This window comes from Onthophagus taurus, chromosome 2 (assembly GCF_036711975.1).
Source record: "Onthophagus taurus isolate NC chromosome 2, IU_Otau_3.0, whole genome shotgun sequence".
Lineage (NCBI taxonomy): Eukaryota > Metazoa > Arthropoda > Insecta > Coleoptera > Scarabaeidae > Onthophagus > Onthophagus taurus.
The window spans coordinates 7,233,158-7,255,000 of record NC_091967.1 but is presented as its reverse complement, the minus strand read 5'-3'; the positions used below and the strand labels follow the sequence as shown (position 1 = coordinate 7,255,000).

The 21,843-nt window shown below is 35.5% G+C and overlaps 1 protein-coding gene and 1 long non-coding RNA gene across 2 annotated transcripts in view; both read right to left on the bottom strand.

Annotated features, from left to right (window-relative positions):
- Positions 1 to 1,585: 1,585 nt before the first annotated feature.
- On the bottom strand, positions 1,586 to 19,792 carry LOC111427194 (uncharacterized). The gene is made up of 3 exons (XM_023062198.2): positions 16,737 to 19,792; positions 12,431 to 12,588; positions 1,586 to 3,089 (listed from the first exon to the last, which is right to left on the bottom strand). The coding sequence occupies exons 1-2, from the start codon at positions 19,571 to 19,573 to the stop codon at positions 12,531 to 12,533; spliced, it is 2,895 nt and encodes a 964-aa protein (XP_022917966.1). The 5' UTR covers positions 19,574 to 19,792; the 3' UTR covers positions 1,586 to 3,089; positions 12,431 to 12,530.
- A 1,609-nt stretch (positions 19,793 to 21,401) lies between these two features.
- LOC111427449 (uncharacterized) overlaps positions 21,402 to 21,843 on the bottom strand; it is a 28,093-nt gene continuing 27,651 nt past the window's right edge. Inside the window, exon 3 of the long non-coding RNA XR_002707935.2 lies at positions 21,402 to 21,595. This is a non-coding gene — a long non-coding RNA (uncharacterized lncRNA). The remainder of the gene's footprint in view (positions 21,596 to 21,843) is intronic.

Genomic DNA, 21,843 nt, shown 5'->3' with positions numbered 1-21,843 from the left:
TCGGTAGTTCCTAACTTTTCTTGATCGCGGCACTTGTTGGTGAAAGATAACTATTAATTACAAATAAAACTCTGTCATTTTTAGTGTTTTCTTTATTATATTATACTTCTCTCAGATTATACAAGAGTACAGAGTAAACAAAAAAACGTAGTATTATACACTCACTCAACCCTATTTCTGGTCTATAACTTTTTTTTTCTAGTGCATAAATCAAATTGCAACAGATATCCGGTCTTAGAATCGATGTAGCACCATTTTTTCACTTTACAAGAATTTTCTTTATTCTTTTATTGGTGCTAAAACCTATTGTAGGTTTTGGTATGCTCAGTTAATTTTTGCCAATCCGTTGTTTCCTGATAACTCCCTCTCTTTGTAAGTCTCATTCTCCTACCCGTTGATTTAGTCAGTACGCACAATACACATCATAATATATGTCCTAGCCACTCTATTCTAGTATGCATACGAGTGTATGTGTGCTTTTAATACTTATGTAACCTGTACTGGTGCCGTTTCTTAGTGATGCTTCTACTACTAGGTCGAATAGTATGGCAGAAAACGCATCTCTTTGTAGTACACCAGTGCTGATATGGTGTGCCATGGCCATGTTAATGATTTCTTGGGAACTCACAAGGTGATATTTTCGTTAAAGATAATAAAAGATATGGGTCATAAATTAACTCTATGACATAAAACAGATCATTAATGTTGATTAGCATCTTAAATAAACACGAATTAAAGTTGGGGGCGCTCTCCGTTGTGCGTTAGGGATTAAGGAAAATAGTTTTTTTGTCGCAATTCAAAGGTACTTACATGATAACATATTCATTAACTTCCTGGCAAAAAAGATGATTAGTTTCTAAATGGCTCAAATTACTTGGAAACAAACTCTATTGCCAAAACTTTCATACATAGTATAGAGTTCTCTCTATACCCAAGAAAAAGATACTTTTTTCATTATACCTAATCTTAAGTGCTACATAGTTGAACTCGTATTGAAAACAAAATGACTTATAGTTACAGAGAAACAGTAAATCTGGCAACTTTGGAAAATTTACTTTTGGAAGCCAAATTTTGTAAAATTAAGTGTTGCCACATTTTTCTTCTACTTTGTATATCTTGTTCCAGAACACTCCAAATTTGTTGCGATTATATGACTTGATCGAGATCATGCAGTGTTTCGTGTTTCGGCAACTTTAATTTTATACAGGGTCAAATAAAAACGAATCACAAAAATATTAGATATTTTTAGCTTATCACTTTGTTTTTCATTTAATTTTGGTTGGTTTCAAACTATTTTTGGGCCACAATTTGGGAATCACTGTTTTAATTATTTCTATTCATTTTAAAAGCAATAAAAGGTAATGTTTTTTTGGACCTTTTCCTTTATTGATACATATTACTTTTAAATAAGCTATACTATAATATTTATAACTGTTCTTTGGTACAACATAAAACTTTATTCACTATCCATTAATACGTTTAATATAAAACCCAATGGATTAGATAACTAAATAAATACACCGTCTGTTTACAGTTACATGAAACGCGCATGCAATTTCGAAAACTGAGTTTTGATACAAACGAGTTTCTTTTTATTTTTTTCATTTTCTTCATCCATGTTCATTTACAACGTGTTATTGTCTACACTTTTAATATAAGACACATTCGCGATTGAACATTTTCGTATCGTGGAAATGTTGGAGCGTCAAATGTGTCGTTGTATATTAAAAAAATTACAGCGATATGTATCTTCGTATTTATTTCACAGATATTACGAATGGTAACATAAAATAGTACATGAAGTTTCTAACAAATTTATGAATGGCGGTAATATAAATATGAATGCAAGCTATGGGATCCTTTTAATATCGTAAAGTACGATCACAACATTCGGAAATATATATTGAGTATAAAATATTTAATAATATTAAAGCTATTTTAAAATCCTGTAATGTTCTTTCAATAATCGCTTTCAAAAACTTTGTTATTTCCGATTATGTTGTGATGATACTTTTTTCTTTAATTCCTTAATTTGAAAATTAAAATAATATTTAAATCAAAAACGAACGTTTTGATTACAGACAGGGATGTATGATTTGATTAATATCGTGGCACTACATGTAACATTTAAGACATTCATTACCAAAATAATTTCTCACTTCTCGTGGATAAATATACATTACATACTCTTGTTTTTTTTTATTTTATAATGTTAAAATGGAAATTTTTGATTTATTTAAATAAATAAAAATTTTTGATGTATAAAATCAAAGTAATACGTTGATCTAATTTATATAAATACGTGGATAAAGTTGCCTAAAGTTTAGTGAAAAACACTCGCATAAAAATCCGAAATAAGTCAACATTAATAGTAATAATAATAATCGCTACGTTTATTTAACGTTTTTTTTCTACTTTCGTGTTGAATACTTTTAAAAGTTGTAGCCTAATATTTTGTCGATATAAAATGCTCTTTCGACACGATCTATGTCATATCAATGCAAATTACAATATACGAATAGTTTGTTTAGCTACTTGTTTGTACTATATACATTTAGATATACAGGTGGTTAATAATAATCAATGATAACGTTCAATTTCTTTTTTGTCCTTAAGATATATTGCACTAATTATAATAAAAAGGACATTCCATATTAACAAATTAAAATTAACATAAACAGACTTAAATTACAACTATTTACAATAAAAACATAATAATATAATAATGAGATATAAATTGTTAATAATTATGTACAATTAAGGAGCGCAACTTTTCGAATTACATTATACACAGTTTTAGAAGTATGTTGTGTAAGAGGAACATCGTATTCGTAAATTTAAATGGAATGATACACTTAAAGTTTTTGTTTTTCGTTAGTTTTTTTTGCGTGTTTTTAGAAAAATCCAATGATGTCACTATAAAATTTAGATTCGTAAACTCGTCTAAAAATATCCAGGCGCCGCCGCGGTCGGTACGGAATAGGCAAAACTCCGCGGGAATCCGATTCTTCCTTCTGGCTTGAGGTTGACCGCGATTCCTTTGTATATCTTCGCGTCTTTCCCCTATCGTTCGAAACGTAGAAAGTGCGCTGAGAACGGCAAAGGTTAAAGCATTAATAGGCAGTAAAACGTCATTTGATTAACTCTACGCAACTACTCGACACGGTGAGAACCCGAGGGTATTCAGCTGTAATTGCCGACATACAACTTTTACAATTGTGACGACTTATGAACACAAAAAAAAAAGGAACGATATAGTCGATTAGCAGTTTAATAACTAACGCAGGTCCTCGGCCGGCCCAGTGAAGACGGGTAGGGTTATTTATAAGGCGCCACACAGTTAACCCTGCGTTGTCCACGAACTGTGACGTGAGGTGGTAAAATGATGCTATCGACACAAGTGGACACAAACACAAAAAAATAACAAAACACAAAAAAAATTCGAGATATTTTAAGTTGCAAAAAAAAAAAAATATTTATTCGGTAAAAAAAAAAATAATAATGTAAATAAAAAAAAAATATTATTATGATATACGTAAGTAAAGAAATGTTGTTGTCCAACGAACGTGAAGCAACAAAAAAAGAAACGAATTGTTGGCGTACCAAAAAAAAAATTGTAATAAATGACCAAAACAACTACGCAAAAAGAAAATAATAAATTGAATTGAATTACGCGTACGACCCGTACCCCTGATATCAGTGTGGCGTCGAGAAAGAAAATAAAAAAAAAACTAATTCGTGAAACAAAAAAAGTACGCCAAAATTTTACAATAAAAAAATTATTTTGTTTGATTAAACAGACAACAATACTGAATATTCTCAATCTATGATAATTTTATAATATAATAAAATATATTTAATTAATTTAAATGATTTAGATTTTAATGAATTTAATTTAAATTGTACTAATTAATTGAACAAAAGCTCACCGGGAAGCGGTATATAACAAAAAAAAAAAAAAACGTTTAGGTCTGACCTTGACTTGACCACATGTAGACGATCCAAGCAAATTCTTCCAGCTCCAGCGACAATCTCCTCCGATTCAGGGAAAGGAAAACTTAATAGGTGGTGGCAATGCAACCTCGACCAAAATCCTCAAGGAAGAACCCCTCCGAAAAGGTAGAACTTCGAAAATGGATTGAAAATCTCACACAATAACCAAACTTCTGTCTCGAAAATGTTACAGAAAGGTTGCCAAAATTTATGCTCTTCAATTAAAACCTCAGATCTTCGAGGTTTAGTCAGAAAAACTTAGAAAAGTTTCAAAATACGGTTTAATCCGGAGTAATCCGATAATTGGACGTGCAAAAACGTTACCAATAAATTGCACAACACGTAGATGAATCCCAAAAATTTGGATTAGGAACCAATCACCACGCGAAAAATTCAAAATGGCTTTACCAAAAATCCTAACTCTACGTGCGTACACGTACTGATCTAACTTGAAAAGAGGAAGAGAAAATCTTACACAGACGATAAATATCCTCAAAAATTCACAAAAAATTGATACTTGCGCACAAGCAAGAATAACGAAAGAATTAACACCATCTTTTAGGGGAAACGAAGAAGTAAAATAAGTTTAGAGGAAAATAAATTGAAAATGAAAAAGGAAAATTATGAAAGGAGATCTTCGGAGAATTGTCGCTGAAAAAGAAAAATTAATTAAACAAAAATTCAACAAAATAAACAAAAATAAACAAAATAAATCATCGCGAAATTTATGCAACTCAAAATACTCGATAACAAAATAAAATATCTAACCCAAAATAAAATTAAAACGAAGAATTAGGAAAGTAAAGGTTAAACACTCAAATGAAACATTAAGGAAAAATACAACCGTAACACAATACAAATTACAATTGTAAAACGTAATATTGTCAACGGTAAGGACTTCTTGAGAAGCCCTCCTATGTATTTATAAGACTAAAAATGTCAGTTGCCGAGAGAGACCGTTTTTTTAAAGTAGGATGTACCATGCTTGGCTTCATTATACCGGGAGATAAGAATGTTTTAAGGCTCGACTTCGCGAAACTTGATAATATCTTCACTTTTGGCCTGTAGAGTAACAAGTTACAGAAAAGGTTCAGTAAAAGAGTAGGTAGAGTAACAATCTGGCAACATTCCCAAACAACATTTTAACCTTGATATTCATACTTATTTTTTTTATTTTAAAATATATTTTTGAAAGTTTTAATAAATTATAAAAAGTATTTATAAATTTTATAACTTTGAATCAACTTTTTATACTTATTTTCGGGATCCAACTTTGAATTAGCAAATGCTTAATTTATTCTATTCGTGTTTTATGATGTTATTAGCTTGAGACTTAACGTTCATAATATAAAATAAAGATCTTGATCGAGTTTTGCCATGCGACTAAACCCGAATGTTTCTAGTTCTAGGTCTAGAGTTAATTCTAGTTTTAGTTCAATGAAAAATATATAACAATCTAACGTTGTATTTATTATTTAGCGTTAGAACTAAACTTGAATTAACACTAGACCTAGAACTAGTAACATTCGGGTTTAGCCGTGCGCCTCTAAGACGGCTAAACTCTAATGTTTCTATTTCTAGGTCTAGTGTTAGTTCCACTTTTAGTTCAATAAAAATATACAATAATCTAACTATGAGTAAAAATTAAAACTCGGAAGCCGTCTTGTTAGACGTGCGGCTAAACCCGAATGCTTCTAGTTCTAGGTCTAGTGTTAGTTCTAGTTTTAGTCCAATAAAAATATACAAGAATCCAACGCTGAATAACAAAACTAGAATTTCCGTCCTTGATTTATATACAGTATAGATATCTCAGGGAATACCTAGAGTTTATCTATGAACATGGAATAGAGCAACTTGAGGAACAACCCAAGTTGGATTATATCTATGAGCGCTAACATTTATATTTAAATATGTGTCATATATGCATGTCAAATTTTATTACATTGCCCCTAATAATAGCCGAGTGCCGAAACTAGTAAAACAAAAAAATAATAATTAAAGACTTTTTCTGCATTCATAACTAGTACTTCAGTTACAATTCATTCAACTTGATTAACATAAAAATCCAATTAAGTTTGAGTTTAGAGTAGGTGTTTTAAGTTTATTACAATTTCATCTACAAGGAAAAAGTTTTCATCTGAAAACTGTAGTTGTAGTAAATGTTGGTGATTTCAGACTGCTCAGTAGTCTTTAGACCAAAAAATGAGTTTTACAATTTATATATATTAACAGATATAACCAACATACTGAGTAGAGCCATAAAATTAAGGTCAAGTGGCTGAAGACTGTTTCAAAATGACTTTCCAACTCATAAAAGCATTCAGCTACTTGGCTAAACCTTGGTTTATCTCCTTCCAGTTGGAACAATAGGGTTTATTAGGTGATCAAAGTTTGAAACTTTTACCCAAAAAATCCAATATCAACTTTGTAACTCGATTACTGAGTATATCTTCAACTGTTTCACAACCTGCTAATGTTTTTAATACATATTGTGTATCAATAAGACTTTTTAAACTATGAATAAATTGATTCCCATCGTGTTTTCACGGGTAATTTTAAAAAAATGGGCGCATTCAACGTGTCGTCGACAACTATAAACATTTCTGTTCTTATTAGCGTACCTCTTCCAGAAGCAGTTACAGAGTCTGCTTAGTTTTGATCACGAAAAGCAATAATTTTTGACTACTTATTGGGAACTTGTTATTTTTATGGGTCCATATAACGTGACGTGTAATTGGATTAATCAGTTAACATAGGCTACAATCTTCGCTTCATACTTCTGACATAATGCTAGACGATTTTACTCTCCGACTTCACATGGGCTTGCTTGAATTTCAGTGGATTCATTCAGTGGCAACTAAATTCACTACTTGAGAGTCAAAAAATCATCTCAAATTCTTTATTGCACTGAGTATCCAATTTTTGATGACTACTGTTTATACTACGCAGTTGAATTTCAGCCACAACATCACAAGGAACCGGAACAAAAACTTATTTAACAGTTTGATTATATCTTCAAGAGAAAGGATCAATTTCCTTGTTTACATACAGATGATAGATGAACATCCTTCAAAGATGATAAACCCAATAAAAAGAAAACATAACTTGTTTCACCAACTAGTTCTTTTCTGTGAATGAGATGACATTAATTCCACCGGTAACGAATGCTTAATTTTGACAGAATAAATAAATACAACAAAATAGGAACTTTCTTATTTGAAACATGAAATAGTGCTAAACTGATATCAAACGTTGTAAAAGAAATAAATATACAACAAAGTTTAAAGTAGATAAACAAATTTATCAAACTTGTAATGAAGCCAAACAACATTTTATATCTCATTTAGCCATTCATGAATTTCTCTCTTTGAACCATATTTACAACAATGTTTTCAGGTTGATCTATAAAACGATCAAATGAATATAGTTTTGAATATGACCAAAGCAACTTTTAGCTTATAAATAAATAATTCTTGGGTAACGACTGGTGAGCCACTAAATGTGTCAAACAAATAAATGGGTCGCGATATGCAAACAAATTTTCATCGCCCGACCGTAACTCCGTAAACATCCGCGCAATTTTATCAACAGCGCGTAATCATTTCCGCGTCAGTCCGAGTTTATCGATTTAGGTTTTTTGCGCTCCTTCGTCGTCGTCGCCGTTCGTTCGTTTTTGAACTTTCAAATTTTCGGTACGTTTTCGCGCTGGTTAGTTGATATTTTCGACCCACACGTGTTTCGTTTTTGACCTTGTTTAGATCGCTTCGTGTTTTGAATTAAACCGTCCGTGTTTACCACTTACGAACGTAAATTTTGAGAGTAACTTTTTCTTCTATACACGTATAAGAGTGTATATTGACGAGTTTTTGATCGGTTTATTCGATTAGATATGGATCGATTGGTTTTATTATTAAGATTACGACCTTCCAGACTGGGTGGAAGGCGATCGAGCATAACAGAATTTTTTTTCTTTAATAATTCATCTCATTAATCATTCATGCACGCGCGGCTGCCGATTAATTATGAATACATATACGCGGATGGCCTGCACGAGCGACAAAGTTCCATACTGTGCGACAAAGAATGCGGTTGCGCCGCGCGGCTGACACAGATACACCACGGGCGTTATTGCAAATTGTGGAGCATCAGGTTAAAACCGTTCTAATTTCACTATTTCTGGCCGAACGACCCACATACGGACGTAACGTCTACAGCGAATCTCTCTATTGATTTTCTGAGGCCAGTGGCGTTCCTCGTCAACAAGACAGCGGCGTCGCCTTGCTTTGCTTCCTAGCTTAGTTTGTAACCCTGTTCCCGTACTTTATGAGTCCCCATAAAATTATTCTTTGTAATATGAACTCAAAAGAAATTTTGCATTCCATGTTCTAGCTTTTTATGTCAACATAAAAATTAATGGTAATATTTCCTACAACTTTTTTAATGCTAAATAGTACTAAAAATACAACATGACATTCCGATTGTTTAAAAACTTAAAACAGAAATAGTAAAAGTAAACACGAAATCGATTTAAATTGGTTGATAAAAAGCGGGTATTAGTAGACGAAGAGGCGTGAAGGAAAAAACGAGACGGAGACGAGCTGGGTGAAATTATTAAAATCAATACGTCGTCGCTGACTGCGGTACTTAACAAAAGGGGGTCAGAGGTTGGCAACGCACAACCTCTCGGCTCCATAATTAAGTCTAAGTGGGCAGCCTGAATAATGTACGAAGGAATTTTTGTCGCTGACTTTGGCCCGACTGGCGTTTATCGTGAAGGATGTCTGAAATTGCTCGTTGTGTGGGATCCTTTGTTACTCCCAACTCAGATAACGTTTGGGAACTGCAGCTTTGTACTTTTTTATCAATTTAGCCACATAATACACAAAGTATTTATTGTTATGAAAAGCTCATTAATAAACTGATACAATTTTACGATAATCTATAACGCATTCTAACAAATTGATAACAAAAAAATACTTAAAATAGTCATAAGTATTGAAAGATGAAGCATAGTCAGATTTACACAAAATTAGAGATGTCTATTTTGAGATATAGAGATTCCATCCTTGACATTGGTAGTTTTGCCAAATTTGATGAGCCACTTGGATACTTAAAATAAATAAAATTCTCAGTACAATCTAGATATAAAAAAATTAATTTGTTCATTCTGTGATTTTGACATTAATACATTATTAATTAAACCTATCAGTATTTTGAGTTGTTTTGAAGAGTCCAGCTAAGTATATTGTTTCTCTAAGATGGTTTCTCTTAATGAAAAAAGGCGATAAAACATGATTTTGTAATAAACTTGTTCAACCCAAATCATTTTCTTATGCATAAGAAAAAGGTGTAAAAAAACTTTCCTCACTTAGAACTGCATAAGTACCTGAAATCATTTTGTAACCTTTCGTGTATTACATAAGCATTCTATTTCATGTTTTATTAGATTACTACTCTTACTAAGTATACATCAAATTCTGACAATACAGTATTAAAGCAGTCAAGGAACCGTATAGTTTAGGAACAATTCTCGGAATACCAGAATCTTCTAAATCATTATGAAAATCAACCCAACCCAATCCATGAGAAGAATTTATCAAGTACAACAAGAAATTGAAGTGGTGGAAACAAACTCATTGATATAAGCTAACAATAAAATTTATCCAAGAGGATTTTGGAGGACATTATTAACCTTCACTGGTTAGAGTCTTCTAAAGGTAAATTAATAACTTAATCATGTTTGTCGATGTTGCTCGCGTAAACCCATAAATTGGGGACGAAGATTGTAAGTAAATTCTTATAAGTTTTTGTTTCATTCGGTTAGGATAGCATATGATTGCACAAAAGGGCGAAGAATTTGGACCATGATTCTATTTATAATCGATTAGACTCAGAAAATGAGTTAGTTTTTGGCAAGACACCAACAAACGAAGAAATACAAAAAAAAACATAGAACAATTAATCAAAAATCTAGGACCGTCATAATCCATGTGATCAAATTGCTGTTAAGCCTAAGGTCATTTGCGTAGGTAAGGTGAGAAAACGCTGATTCAATAAATAGGTGGTCAGTAATCAACGATTGAATCATCGGTGTATAATCAGTTGATGTCACTGCTATTAAATTTCCTTTTTCATTTTTTAATAAAGAAACTTCAAATAGGTACTACTTTTTGACAATAAGTTTTACTTAAGTTCCAGTGGTGCAATTGAAACTAACTTTAGCTTATCTTTCTTAAGTTTAAGGTCGCTTTCCTCACCATATTATAGATATACTTCCTATGTATAATGAAATACTTTTAGAACCACAATACAAAAGTACCATCTATTGACTGGTAACGATATTGATTACATTTTTATATTACACAATAAGATAGAACTTTTCAAATTTTAGCTTTTTAGATTTGTTGTAATATAGGGGTTTTAGAATAAGTAATTAGGTTTATGCACACAACATAAGTTGGTGACAAATTTCATTGTGAATACTCAACAAACACCCACAAAACCTATTTTTGACATTCAAACAAAATATTTTACATGGCAGTTGAGCGATGTTATTCGTAATTACGGTAGAACTGATAAAAAGAGAAAAGATGTTCCGCTCTATTCTACACATGTAAATCAGATAAATAATGCGGTGATTTGAATTTTAAAATTGGCTTTAGCTTGAAACCACTTAGCATGGAATGGTGTCTAGCATTTTTGTCTCACTGAATCAGATAGACATATCGGAATTTCTGTAAAATCATGTAAGTACATTTTATGATTACTAGTGGAGTGCATTGCATTTTAATGCTAGACGATATTGAGCCAGTGTTGTCAACGGATATTCAGATAATCTAGAAATTCATTGATCAATATTAAATCAAGACTGGAATCTCATTGCATTCACCAAGCGCATTCTGAACTTCACCTTAACGTGTATTAATTTATTTTTGCTTATTTATATTTACAAACTGTTTGAAATAAAGACAATTTATTATTGTCATTATGTTAAAAGTTTAACATGTTAGAATGTTACATATTAGGAAATATAGTAAATTTTATATAAATTTTTAGTAGAATAATTTTTAGTTATAATACCATAATTTACAGGAAACTGTAAATTTAATTTCTTTGATGACACTAAAAAAAAGTTTATTTTTAGCTTTATTCTAAAACAATAAGAAATAACCCCATATTTTTGTAATTAGAAAAAAATAACTCTATAAAAAAGTGTCCATATAATGTCTTAGTTATAATACTCCACCTATAATAATAACCAAGATAATTGCACTTGCTGGTTCTACGATATTTTCAATTTTGGCATTAGCAGTTTCTCTAAAATCGAGATCATAACATGTAAGCTACTTTTTTTCTAACTCTTATAGTTTCAGAGATAACCTATTCGACATCGAATTTGAACCACCCTATACAATAAAAGTTTGTCAGTATTTGGTGCTGAATGCTGAAGATGAATGTTTTCATCACGTATTTTCAACTTTCCCTACTCTTATTTGCAAGAAGAACAAAGTAAGTGAATTTAGCGACTGTCAAATAAGTACTGACTACAGTGCTTGTAATTAATAACTTGTAATATAAATATTAAGCTTACAAATTCGTTTATTAATTCTGATCTAATCCTACCATTATTGTATCTATCACAAAATGTTTAGGATAATTTTGAAATACGAATAACAAGATACAAATCAACATACACGAATTATTTGAACAAATTTCATGATTTAATTTTATTATTGTTTGATTGGTTGCCTTTGTAGGTTCCTCCCTGGTGCCCTTGCACCCCATTAGACTGGCTATAACCATTATAATTGTTATTCAAATCGGATTATATCCATTGAAATTTCGTAATAACAATTATTGAAAGCTTTATATTATTTGTATAAAAATAATTGGATAGCAATTTACATGGAATGATATTTAATATTAAAAGTGTTATAAATTTTTTTTTAATAATACATTCCATAAAATAAAATACCCAGTTTATTTGTAAACATTTTCATATCGAGTTAATCACTAAAAAGCTGAATACCCTCAAGTTTATACCAATCGTGTCATTATAAAACCACACGACACGCCCGTATAGATAAATTTAGCAATAATTCCTATTGCCCACGACAGAAATCGTTTATGATGTCTCACGAGATTTAATTCGAAAGATACTGAACGAGAAGTAGTTGGACTGCCGTTTGGCGATCCGATGTTGGCTCGCGGGGAGTTCGCGATAATTTTAAATGGGTGCCGTAAATCACTCATCCTGAAGGCATACTATTGAAAGATCGCCAGGATGCGGCGCACTTTGGGACGAGTTTTGCGAACCAACGAACGAACGAAAGATCTATTCTTGACTTGGGATGTGAAGATGCGCGCGCGAAGTCCGAGACGTGATCCGGATTCCGTTTACGTTGACCACAAATATAAGTGGGGAGGAGGAGCTTACGTTATTTGTTAAGGAAACCGAAGTCTAACCCTGTAAATGTATCCATTGAACTGGGCTGGTTTTGGTGCCTCCACGCTGACGATGGAGGCATTTGCCGATGTTATTCTCCCGCCGCTGTTACTGTTGTCCAATTCCAAGGACTCGTGTAGTTTTTTTGGCTAAAAAAATAAAGAAATAAAACAATATTAGCAATTTTATTTATTTTTTGTTATGAAGCGGGATACCATAAAGAGGTTACTAAACGACATCGACGAAGAGATAACGATAATTTAATAACGCCGCGATTTGTAACGATTGCGGTCCACACAGTGGTAATTAATAAAAGATGAATTCGGCAATAAAGCGTCGAGTATAGAGAGTTTCTCTCTTTGGCGACCAAATATCATCCGGTTTTGCCCGTTCTCTTTTTACGGTCTGCCGATCGCCGGACGTAATGTTCCCAGTTATCGCCGCGATCGTATGATATGTATAATTGCCATCCGACACGATGATATTTATTGCTTGACGATCGATCGCGTTGAATCGCGTTCGACGTATCGAGATCACGATCAGAATACGAATCTCGACCGTCGTGATAACCTAATTGTGCAACCAGTTATGCTTTCGGCGTTATTCACAGTCCTAAAATAGTAAACGGCGGCGTTTTTAATGTAGGTACGTTTCGATTGGCATCGTTACATAAAACCTTATATGATTAAATAGTGAGCCTGACTTAAAAAGTAAAAAGGTAACATCTATTTTTAGATGTGGTAGAAGAATCAACAAAAATATTTATCTTTTATCCCTTCTTTGTACAAATCCCCTTAATGTTTACGATAAATCGGTGCAAGTTCGACCCACCCCAAAAACCACCAGATTCAATCAGTCCCAGTGCAATGCCATGTAGGCGCCACAACTGGGGTGGCGATAGGTTCCGTTTATAAGGGAGGGGTAAGAAACGAAGGTCGGAGTTAAGAGTATTTGTTTGGAACTCTCACAGTTGACCGCCCATGAACAGGCAGCGTGCTCTCAATAGGTAGATAAACAGTGGCGATGAGTTATTAATGTAAATAATTTATAACGTAAGCAAATGGTAATGAGTTGCTGAAATGTTGGGTTGGCGTCTGGTTGAGATGAAAGCTCCTACACCTTCGTAGGTGGTGGGCTATTAACGAATTGTTTCTTTTTTGTAGTTGTGCATTCTTTAAAAATAAACGCGGGTGTTGCGTATAATAAAATCTAATACCAGTTGGTGGGACTACGAGATTTAAACAGACCTTGTTCTAACAAGTAAACAAAACATTCAGTCTATTCAATACACAAGGTGATTTGGAACATTTTTTGAATAACTTCATTATTAAAACTTCATTATAACTTAATTTATACTTGCTTCTACCACAAATTATAAAAAAAATAATATCAAGAGTACCAGAATATGAAAAGTTTATTTTTGACGTGCATAGTTTTAGTGATCTTTTAGTTGACACGTTGTAACGCATGATTTAGTGCAACTTGGATACACAACACAAATTGTAGTCTTTCTTTACCATTAATTTTTGTTAACGTAAAACCAAACTTTATATAACTGTCATTATATTTTCAATACTTTCTTTTTTTGAGAGAAAAAAATCATTAAAGTATTTGTAATACAAAATTAGGACCCACAAAAGGAGCAAATGGCGTGTTCAAACAGCGTATTATCCAGATAATAAACCGTTTTCATAAACCTCACACATATAGGGATCAACGCAGTGCGAGATTACGAGTATGCGTCTCTCCAAAACATTGCCAAGCCACCGCCAAACGGGGTTCATGGAGGAATGTTACAACCTGCAAATCGCCAAACACGATTATCCACGTCCATGAGGATTTTAAGCTAGTCCTCGTTTGATACGAGAATAACTTTTTTTTAAAAGCATTAACAGATGATTGTTGATGATTTCTGGCAAAAAGGAATTTTTGAACTTCTCTTTAATTCGGCATCATCTAAATATTTAATCTATCCAGTCTCTAAGAGCAGATTATCTCAGAAAACGGTCACCCCTTTGGTTCCGACCATACGAGTTATGCTGGAATGATATACTCCAAAACATATTAACAACACGCATGAAGTACTCATCCTCCAGAAAAAATCAGATAAAATCTTTAGTGATTGATAGTTCATACTCTGCACAAACTTAAAAACACATGTAAAAACCACTAAAAGCAATCCCAGGTAAAAGCTTCAATTTTACAGAAAAATTATCCACACCATGATTTTAACCACATTTGTTTCAGATGTCAAAGAAGACTCGCAGCTTAATAATATGTAGTAGTAAAACTAGTAAATTAAAAGTTATTTGTTAAAAAATACTGGGAAAAATGTAATAGTGTAAAATTATAAGTCGACTAACACTTTGACGTGACACAAAAAAATCTAGATATTTTCAACTTTTCACTTTGTTCTCGATTTAATTAGAATTAGACTACATAAAGAGAGGTGCTGAGGCTAAAATTGCATTTAAGCAAGCCCTTTGAAACATCGAGTTTGAAGAAAATAAGTTTCATTTAATCACATTAATCCTCATACATTGCTGGGTTATTCACATCTTGAACTATCCTACTCATGTTCAATATATTTTATGACCACTACAGTTACTTTCTGCGGCGTCAGTTAATCTTCTTTTCTATTTATGCCACCTTTAATTAGCGCCATTAACATCATTTGTGTCCCCCCGGTACAGTTACCTCATTACAACTTACAACAATCGCGACTAATTGTATTGTTGTGTTTTGACTTAAAATTTATACGGATTATATGCGTTATTTAAATTTTTTTTTGCATTTATTACTGAATTTTGAGGTTTGGTTAAAAATTGCGATTGGACGCGACAACGTGCAAGTTAGAAATGCAAATTGCAAAAGCCAACGTCGATTATGAACAAAGTTGCCGCAGGCAGTTGGCTTTGAACGTTTTGTAAACAATGACAAGCCGCTTTGTGAGTCGTTTAGTTTGTGGTCGACTTGTCGAGGCAGCAAGTTCTCGAGTGCGTTTTACAATTAGCGCAGCGACGACCAACAAAGGCGGTTGGCGGCTTTGAAATGAGTAACCATAACAATCCTAAAAAGAACCCAAATAACCGTATGTCGCGATAAGAGAGTTAGCAACACAACGGTTATTTGTGGAATCTTGACTCGGACTAATTATTTAATGGGCACTTATTGGGCCGGATTGCTATTTAAATTGTTTTTACAATTGCGCGCGCGGTTTTAGTCTTTGATTAGCACATAACACATGTGGCGGATCGATAAAATAGAAAGACCATATCTATCTGATGACCTGGATATTAAAAAGAAAGCTTAGAGTCGTAGTCTTTGAATGGTTAATATGTCATAAGTTGGATGTCGGGTGCGGTAAAAATGCTGTGAAAGGCATACTTCGCGTAGACTTTAATTAATCGCAACCTATATTTTCTGACGCATACGTGATTTAAGAGCGCACGTTCGTGTTAATAACGACCAAGCAAAATATGCATACAAGACTCGTTATTAACGACTGAAGAAGTAAGATAGTCAAAATAGTATAGTCTTTAACAAAAACACTCTTTCATCGAAGACAGAGTACTAAGCAGATTTATCAGCATTCCCTTTTTTTTCAAAAAAACTGCAAGCTCAGCTTTTTTATTACCATTTTATTACGAATCTTATTAATGCAACATATGTTGCTGAGAGAAATAGGGTGGATATCATATTAAGAGTTCTTATGATATGTTGTCAACTCCACGTGTCTTTTATTGAGTTTGGTTCAAATTAATTTTTTTTACTTTTTATAAAGTTTTCAAAATTAAATCAACGTTTTTATATTAATTGTAATTCATTTCGTTCTGGTTAAAATAATGAAATAAAAAAAACGATATCAAGGTAATGTAAAAAATTATTGAAGCCTACGGTAGGTTCATTAACAGTTCAAGGTGGCTGCCTATTGTGTTTTGAAACGGTTTTCGCGCAGTCACTGATCGTATTTAAGATTATCGTCCGGGCCCGATTTGTTCTCCGGTTTTTGAACGGGTCGTCCGGGCGTTTCCATTTAGAACCTTTACATCTCAATGAAGACGGACGTAGAGGTGTGCTTTTTGTTTCGGTCGCGCTCTCCGGTTGATTGGACCATTAAGTCGTAGAGAAACCCGGAACAATCGCGATGACACGTAGAAGCGGATGAGAACACGTTCGTGGCGTTATTGCAATTGCTACGGGAGATTAAATTTTGGAATCCCCGGGGATACAATGGAATTCCGGGATATAAAATGTAATGGGCCTCTAGGGTGGCAACGCCAATTAGCGTACTTACTTGCCGAACAACGGATGCCAGAGATATTTTTGCGCGTCCTGCATTTCTTCGATGCTCGCCGTTGTGCTGCCCACTTCGGGCACGTCGTCCTGTTTCAGCATTCGGGCCGCGTGTCCCGGATCAATAAGATGTTGTCTGACCTTGAGTTTGCTTCCAGAAGCTGTCGACCCGGAGAGGTCGATAGGTTGCATCCCCGAGTGCTTAGGAACACTTCCTGGCGCCTCGAATTTTTGTTGAGAGGTCACTTTATTGGTCGACGGCGACGTTTTTTTTTCTTCGCTTTTTCCAGATGCCAAAACGTGACCGAAATGAGACGACTTTTGGGTGTAACCACGATTATTTCTTGATGAGGAGGTAGAGAGTCGTGATGATTGATGGTTTGGGTTAAATTGTGGCACGTGGAGATTAGGTCGAGCGGTGGTGAAGGGTGGCATATTGAGGAGGGGATTTGGCGTTTGATGAAACGATGACAAACTCGGCGGGAACATATAGTTTGATTTTCCACTGGGTTTATTATTTGAGGTACTTTTTTTACTTTTTTCGACGTATTCTTTATACATGTTTTTGTTGTATAAATCGTACTGATTTTTTGGTCGCATCATAACCATTTCCTGCCAGTTGTATTCCATCGGGTTTGGGAATGATGGTGGTTGCATCGAAAATGCACTTGGTGGCATAAACCGGTTCATTCCTAGGAGGTGTGCCATATCAGGTGGGTGCGGGTGCGAATAAGACATCGCGAGCAACTTCAAGAATTCACTATTGGGATTATTTTCCATTTGGTTAAAATATGGCAACCACATCATTTGATTGAACGCGGCGTTTGACGCGGCGTCTATATCATTGGCCAGCTCATTCATCCCCGCTTTCTTATCCTTCGATTTCTCCTCTTTAGAGACGTTATTGTTTTCGTTTGCTTTTGGCGTGGGAGGTTTAGCAACGATTTCTTTCTTCTCTTCTTGGGATTGCTTGATTTCTTCCTTTCCTTCCTTTAATGGTAATTGGCTTTGTTTTTGCACAATCGTTTGTAATTGTTGAATAGTGATTACTAAAATGTCTGGGTCTTGTAGAAGATGTGGAAACGCTAAAGCCTGAGGAAGTCGCAGTTCTGGTCTATCTATTAATAACCTGGGTATTTCTCTGGCCGGCGAGGACAAAATTTGACTTAATCTGTTTTTCGGGACTAATAAAGGGTCTGGGATGTTAATAGTATTGTCTGTAAGCACTTGATTTAGTTGAGCAACGGGATCTTGTTCGATAGGACAGGATAGAAGCTCGAGAAGGCGCGATGTTTCCTTAATTTTTGACGTGTCGGATTTTGTTGATTCTACTTGGACGTCTAGTAATCGTTTTAGGGTTATATCCTCAACTTTTAATTTTTTGCTGGGAGGTTCAGGTTCTTTGGAACTTTTTACTTCTTCGGAACATGTTACGGTGGGACTGGCCGATTTGCGGAAGTTAAGGTCAAGCGGTTCTTTTTCGGGTTCCTGCGTTTTTTGTAAAAGTGATTCGAGAAATTTCGATTTTTGATTTTGAAGTATATCGGGCGATGGGGGTACGGCGGGGATTCCGCTGGGTTGAGGGGATTGTATTGTTTCGGAGCTGTGAGATGGCGGCCTGGAAAGCGGGGATTTATTTCGTTTCGGGAGACTTAAGTCGGTGGGTTGATCCTCGTCCTTTTTGGTTGATAAATCGGTGGGAACGTCGGGTTCGTCATCTGGAATTACGACGATTTCGTCGTCTTCTGGGGTTTTTATGAGGATGTCGCTTTCTTTTTTGGTATCTGGTGGGATGATGTCGGTTTGCGTTTCAGGTGATCTTAGGGATTGCTCAAGCCTGTTGAGTATATCATCCATGGCAAGGTTGTTATCGTCCTCGGTGTTGTAATCAGATTCGTCGGGATTTTTTTGGATGGAGTCGTCGTACGAAGGATTGCAGGAGTCGATGAATTTATCGAGCTCGATATCGGTTTCTGTCGAAGGCGATTTTGGCTTTTCAATAATAGTAGTGGTTGTGGTATCGGTGCACTTGTCTCCCCAGTCGTTTGATTGGAGTTCAAGCTCTGCGACTGCTAGGAGATTGTCTAAAGGGCTGACGTCACAAGTTTTATTGACGTCCTTCTTCGGTATCCGTATAGTGTGGGACGGCAGGTGAGATTCAACGTTGACGGGGTCGTCCCACGAAATGGGAGGTGATGGGATTCGCGTTTCCGCATCCGAGATGTCGTCGCCGTCATCGCCGACTTGTACGCCGGTGGATCTTCGTTTAACCTTGTGCGTTTTCCGCTGTTTTCGTAGCCGGGGTGGTTCTTCTTGGAGATCCGATTGGTGGTGAGTGTCTGTTGTTTTACCTTTGTCATCCTTGAGGGTGGGCACTAACGTTTCGGTGCGGGGTATGGCCCGCCATCCCTGGGCGGTTTTCGTCAAGAGGATCCGGTTCCTCTTGTCGTAGTCCTCGCATTTGACGTCCACGATTTGAGTGTCTTCTTGACGCACCCACACGAAGATCGGATTAACGCGCGGGTTGACCGGTCGGTCTTCGAGGGTGCCACTTTGTTTACTGGGCGCCCGTTTCCTGGCCCTCCTGTGTTCGCGCCTTCTCTCTGATTTACGGTGACGTTCGGGCCTGGATTTGGGGAAAGGCGTCTGCGCGTGTGAGGGGCCACGTGATCGCGCGGTATCGATTAGATCGACGGCAGGTTGTATCCCGGCCGTCCTACGGGAGCGCTGCTCTCCCATAACCTCAAAACGACGTTTGCCGCCACCTTTCACGTTACTTAACTGAAACCGCGAGATCGGTATTAAATCCGGTACTGGCGGTAACGAAACGGAGCTCATCGCATTCCTCTAAGCGCGGCGCCAGTCCGTTGGACTCGTCCCCCATTCAATCGATCCTAAGAGTATACAGCACATACACTCACTTACACGCACACACAGGCCAACGCGCGCACGCACTTTAAATCGTAGAAAAGATATCGCGAAACCCAACTTTCGCCGAACGATACGCATTCCCTCTTCCCTATTCACGGACTAAAACACTGAACGTTCTTGTTCGGAGTATGAGAATTCCGTACGATCTCAACCGATTTCTCCCGACTGACGTCAGGAGTGTTGGGGTCGGTAGTCGGGATCGGTCACAGTTGGCCGTGGGGCGGATCAACTTTTGAAAGCGCCGCCTCTATTACGCCTTCTTGCGCTGTGACGCTGCGCAACTACAACAACCACCCGTAAGGTTGGCTCATCTGGCGGCGTTGAACGCTACTAAAAGGAAGGAATAACCTTGACTCTGTGAAATCACCGATTATATAACGCAACGACAACTTTAAAAAAGTCTCCTTCGCCGCCGTTTATCGCGTTCCCATTGACCCGAACAATGGGTCGTAATCCGCGACTTAATAAATAAAATAAATAAATTACGAACGGCCTCTCAAAACACTCGCTTCTATTTTTAAACACTCTCTTCTAAACTGATGCATGCCATCCAACGAAACTATGATTGCCGACCTTAGCCAAGTAGAGAGACGGATAACGTTACCACTCGTTATCAGGGTCTCTGCGATTTGTCTTGGCCCGTGGAACCGGAACGAAAAGCAGAACGGGGCGAGAGGGTTCTGCGAGCCGGATACGGTTCGGTTCCTCGGGAACGTAGCTGTTCCTTAAGGAAAGGAAACCACTAAATTGCCATACTTAGACCAATCTTATTAGTAAAGGTTACGATATTTTATCTTCATTACAACTATATATTAAATCGACGTAGGTTCTACTTAAATAACATATCACTTTTCAAGGTAAAGAATATCAAAATACTTGATTGATACAACCATATTAGAAAATCTGATGGTAACCGAACACAACTCAAGTCTGATTTAATAAGCGATTATTGCAAGGTTATTTTAATACTGCTCTTAGTATACATAGTCTATTTTCCTTCTGGTAATAAAGGTTATTGCATTACTTACTGTAACCACCAGCATACCAAAGTTAATTATCGTAGCGACCGTGTTTCCTCGAATACAATCTGAATACCGTTAAAGTTGTCCTGTACGTACACGGTTGCCATAATAGAACAGACAAAGTTTTAATTGATTAATGGACTCAAAATTGCGCATCTAACCACATTAATTCTTCACGTGCGCCGTTGCACTCAACTTTCAATGGATTCTGATAGAAAAAAGCGCTCTTCTTAAGAGGGTGCATTTAGCAATTTTAATCTTATTTATGATTAATTGGTTTCATCACAATTGAAAGTATACAGGAGCCGGGAAAAAATGTAATTATAAAACATAAAGCTTGGGTTCCGCAAAAAGGTTGTCAAAATTGAATTAAGATAGTTAATTATTGAGGTAGAGTGCACTTCAATATAATTTAACTCAATTTCAACAGGTCTTGCCAATTTTTATAGCAAATATATGGTTTAAATAAGTATCAAAAATTCTGCTGTTCTACACTATATTGATATGAAAGTAGGACATTAATGAGCAGGCGCTTGAATTCAAACCAAACGATTGGGTATATAGATATAACACCCACTCGACCCATACAATCCTTTGTATGACGACTTCATCCAAAACAATCACTCCAATCCGATTACAGCACCGAGTACGATAACAACCTGACTATGGATGATATACTCAACAGACTTGACCAATCCCATAGATCGCTAGAAATGTAAATCAAAATCATCCCACCAGATATTAAAAAAGACAGTGATATCCCGTTACTCAATTAAATGCGTCAAAAGCTGAATCAATGCCAATAGTAAATTCTTGAAGTTGCTCGCGATGTCTTGATACGGTACACCTCCTAGGAATTAATTGGATTATGCCACCAGTACATTTTCCCAAACCAGATGGAATACATCTGGAAAGAAATGGTTATGATGAGATCTAAAAAATAACTTTCATAATAGAAGGAATATTTTTTGTATTTGTTCGTTGTAATTATTTCGAATTTAAACAAAATAAATTAGAATAATGGGTTTACTAAGGATTATTACACTGTGGTTTTATGTCCAAATAGTTATGGACCACCCTGTAGTACAGACATTTGCATATGAACTCAGTAGAAATATCTAAAACCAACATAAATTGAATGTTTTAGTGCTAAAT